Consider the following 1,702-nt stretch of genomic DNA (forward strand, 5'->3'; position numbering starts at 1 on the left):
AAGTATAGTTAGTATTTATTTAGAAAATATGGATGTTTTGCTGGTTATTTTTTCCTGTTGGAACAGTTTAGATTGACCGCGAGTTTCTGGTGCCTATCCGCTTTCAGCCCCCCTCAGTCTACATTGGTTATTGCCTGGCAACCCTTGTAAAAAATGTCTGGCTACGCCTCTGCAGTTGGATGCAGACATAAATGGCTGAAAAACAGAGAGATGAGCAAAACAGACTACAACATACTTTAAAATGAAAGTTAAAACTTTACCTTTAAATTAAAAACTATCTATAATCTATAATTATAATAGTATTATGGTAAATGCATTAGTTTATGAATCATTTGGATGCACTAGTGTGGTAAAGAGCTGGTGATCTCTGGGCCCCCAGATGATCTTATCACTGAACAGTAAAGCAATAACAGGAGAAACAACTGGAAACCGAAACTGAGCAGCCTTCCATTAAAAACAGGGACAGGCAAGATAATCTAATTGGCCTTAAATTGCTCCGATTTACTTGAACGTTTCAATTAAGGTAACTTATTTGTTTGTTTTAAATTAAACATTGTGTCGAACAATCCACAAACGCCGCCCGCCATGGACATCACAGTGGACACAGCAAGCTGAACTGCTGAGATACCTGCATAAATTATGGTCCTGCTCACATGGACACACACTGAAGTTACTAAATGTTGAATTTTCTAATAGTCAGCGTGAAAAACATGATGTAGAGAAGGTGATACAGGCTGCTTACCGTGCTGAGAGGAACACCGCGGTGTGTTTGCTCCGCCATCTTTCCTGGAACAGATGGGCGGAGCTTAGCCTCACACTTGTCTTCAACAGTTTTTAAAATACGGTAAACAGGTCAACAAATTCACTTCAATTGTGCAAAGATTGAACGTGCAACTGTTTGTTTCTAAATTAGAAATAAAAATAAATAATGCTAAAAAGAGTGGAAGTCTATGTGATGACTTCCGATTTAGCATTTTCCAGAATAAAAGTCCATGCTTGCTTCAGCGTTAAATGCCGCTGCAGTTGAGATTACAATTACTTTCTACTTACTGGTTTCAGTTAAAGAATCATTGTGAAACTAATCTATGTCAAGAAATTTTAAAACCGTGTTGGGAAAAAGGAAAGGAGAAATTAAATTCCTTTGGATGATCATCAGATAATATTATAAAAGCTCTAGAATTATCTCAAACGTCTGTAAAACAATGATTAGGCCATTAATTCACCCATCATTGTTGTCTAATATAGATACGGATTTAACTTTGCTGTTTAAACGGTAAAATACAGAAGAGGATTAGGCCCACTGGAAAAAAAAAAACTGATTAAAAATTTTTATTTCAGTAGCCTATAATATGAGAAAAAAGTCAGAATTCTGATTTTTTTCTCATTTTATACACTGACTTTAATCTCAGAATTCTGACTTTAATCTCAGAATTTTGGCTCTTGATGTAGATGGGCAGCATGAAGGAAGAGATGTGGGAGCATTTAGCTTCTCTGACAAAGATGTGAGTTGTTTGTGAGGGCCAGTAACACATTGGTGGAAAATTAGGCAACATTTACATGTCAGAGGGGTCTCTGGTGATGCTAGTTCAATAATGAAAGAGCAGAAGGTGAAAACAAGAGAGCCAGTCTCTAGACATGGCAACGGCTTGAGGCTAAAATGCTTGTTAGCTGTCAGAAAACAGTCAGAATTGTGAGAAAAAAA

At 36.8% G+C, this 1,702-nt stretch overlaps 1 protein-coding gene across 1 annotated transcript in view; it reads right to left on the reverse strand.

Moving 5' to 3' along the window:
• morc3 (MORC family CW-type zinc finger 3) overlaps positions 1 to 800 on the reverse strand; it is a 27,283-nt gene extending 26,483 nt beyond the window's left edge. The window contains exon 1 of the mRNA XM_015402535.1: positions 743 to 800. Within this exon, the coding sequence (XP_015258021.1) occupies positions 743 to 781 (39 nt within the window). The 5' untranslated portion in view covers positions 782 to 800. The remainder of the gene's footprint in view (positions 1 to 742) is intronic.
• Positions 801 to 1,702: the final 902 nt, after the last annotated feature.

Source organism: Cyprinodon variegatus, unplaced genomic scaffold (genome assembly GCF_000732505.1).
Source record: "Cyprinodon variegatus isolate N-32 unplaced genomic scaffold, C_variegatus-1.0 Scaffold1362, whole genome shotgun sequence".
In the NCBI taxonomy this organism is placed as follows: domain Eukaryota; kingdom Metazoa; phylum Chordata; class Actinopteri; order Cyprinodontiformes; family Cyprinodontidae; genus Cyprinodon; species Cyprinodon variegatus.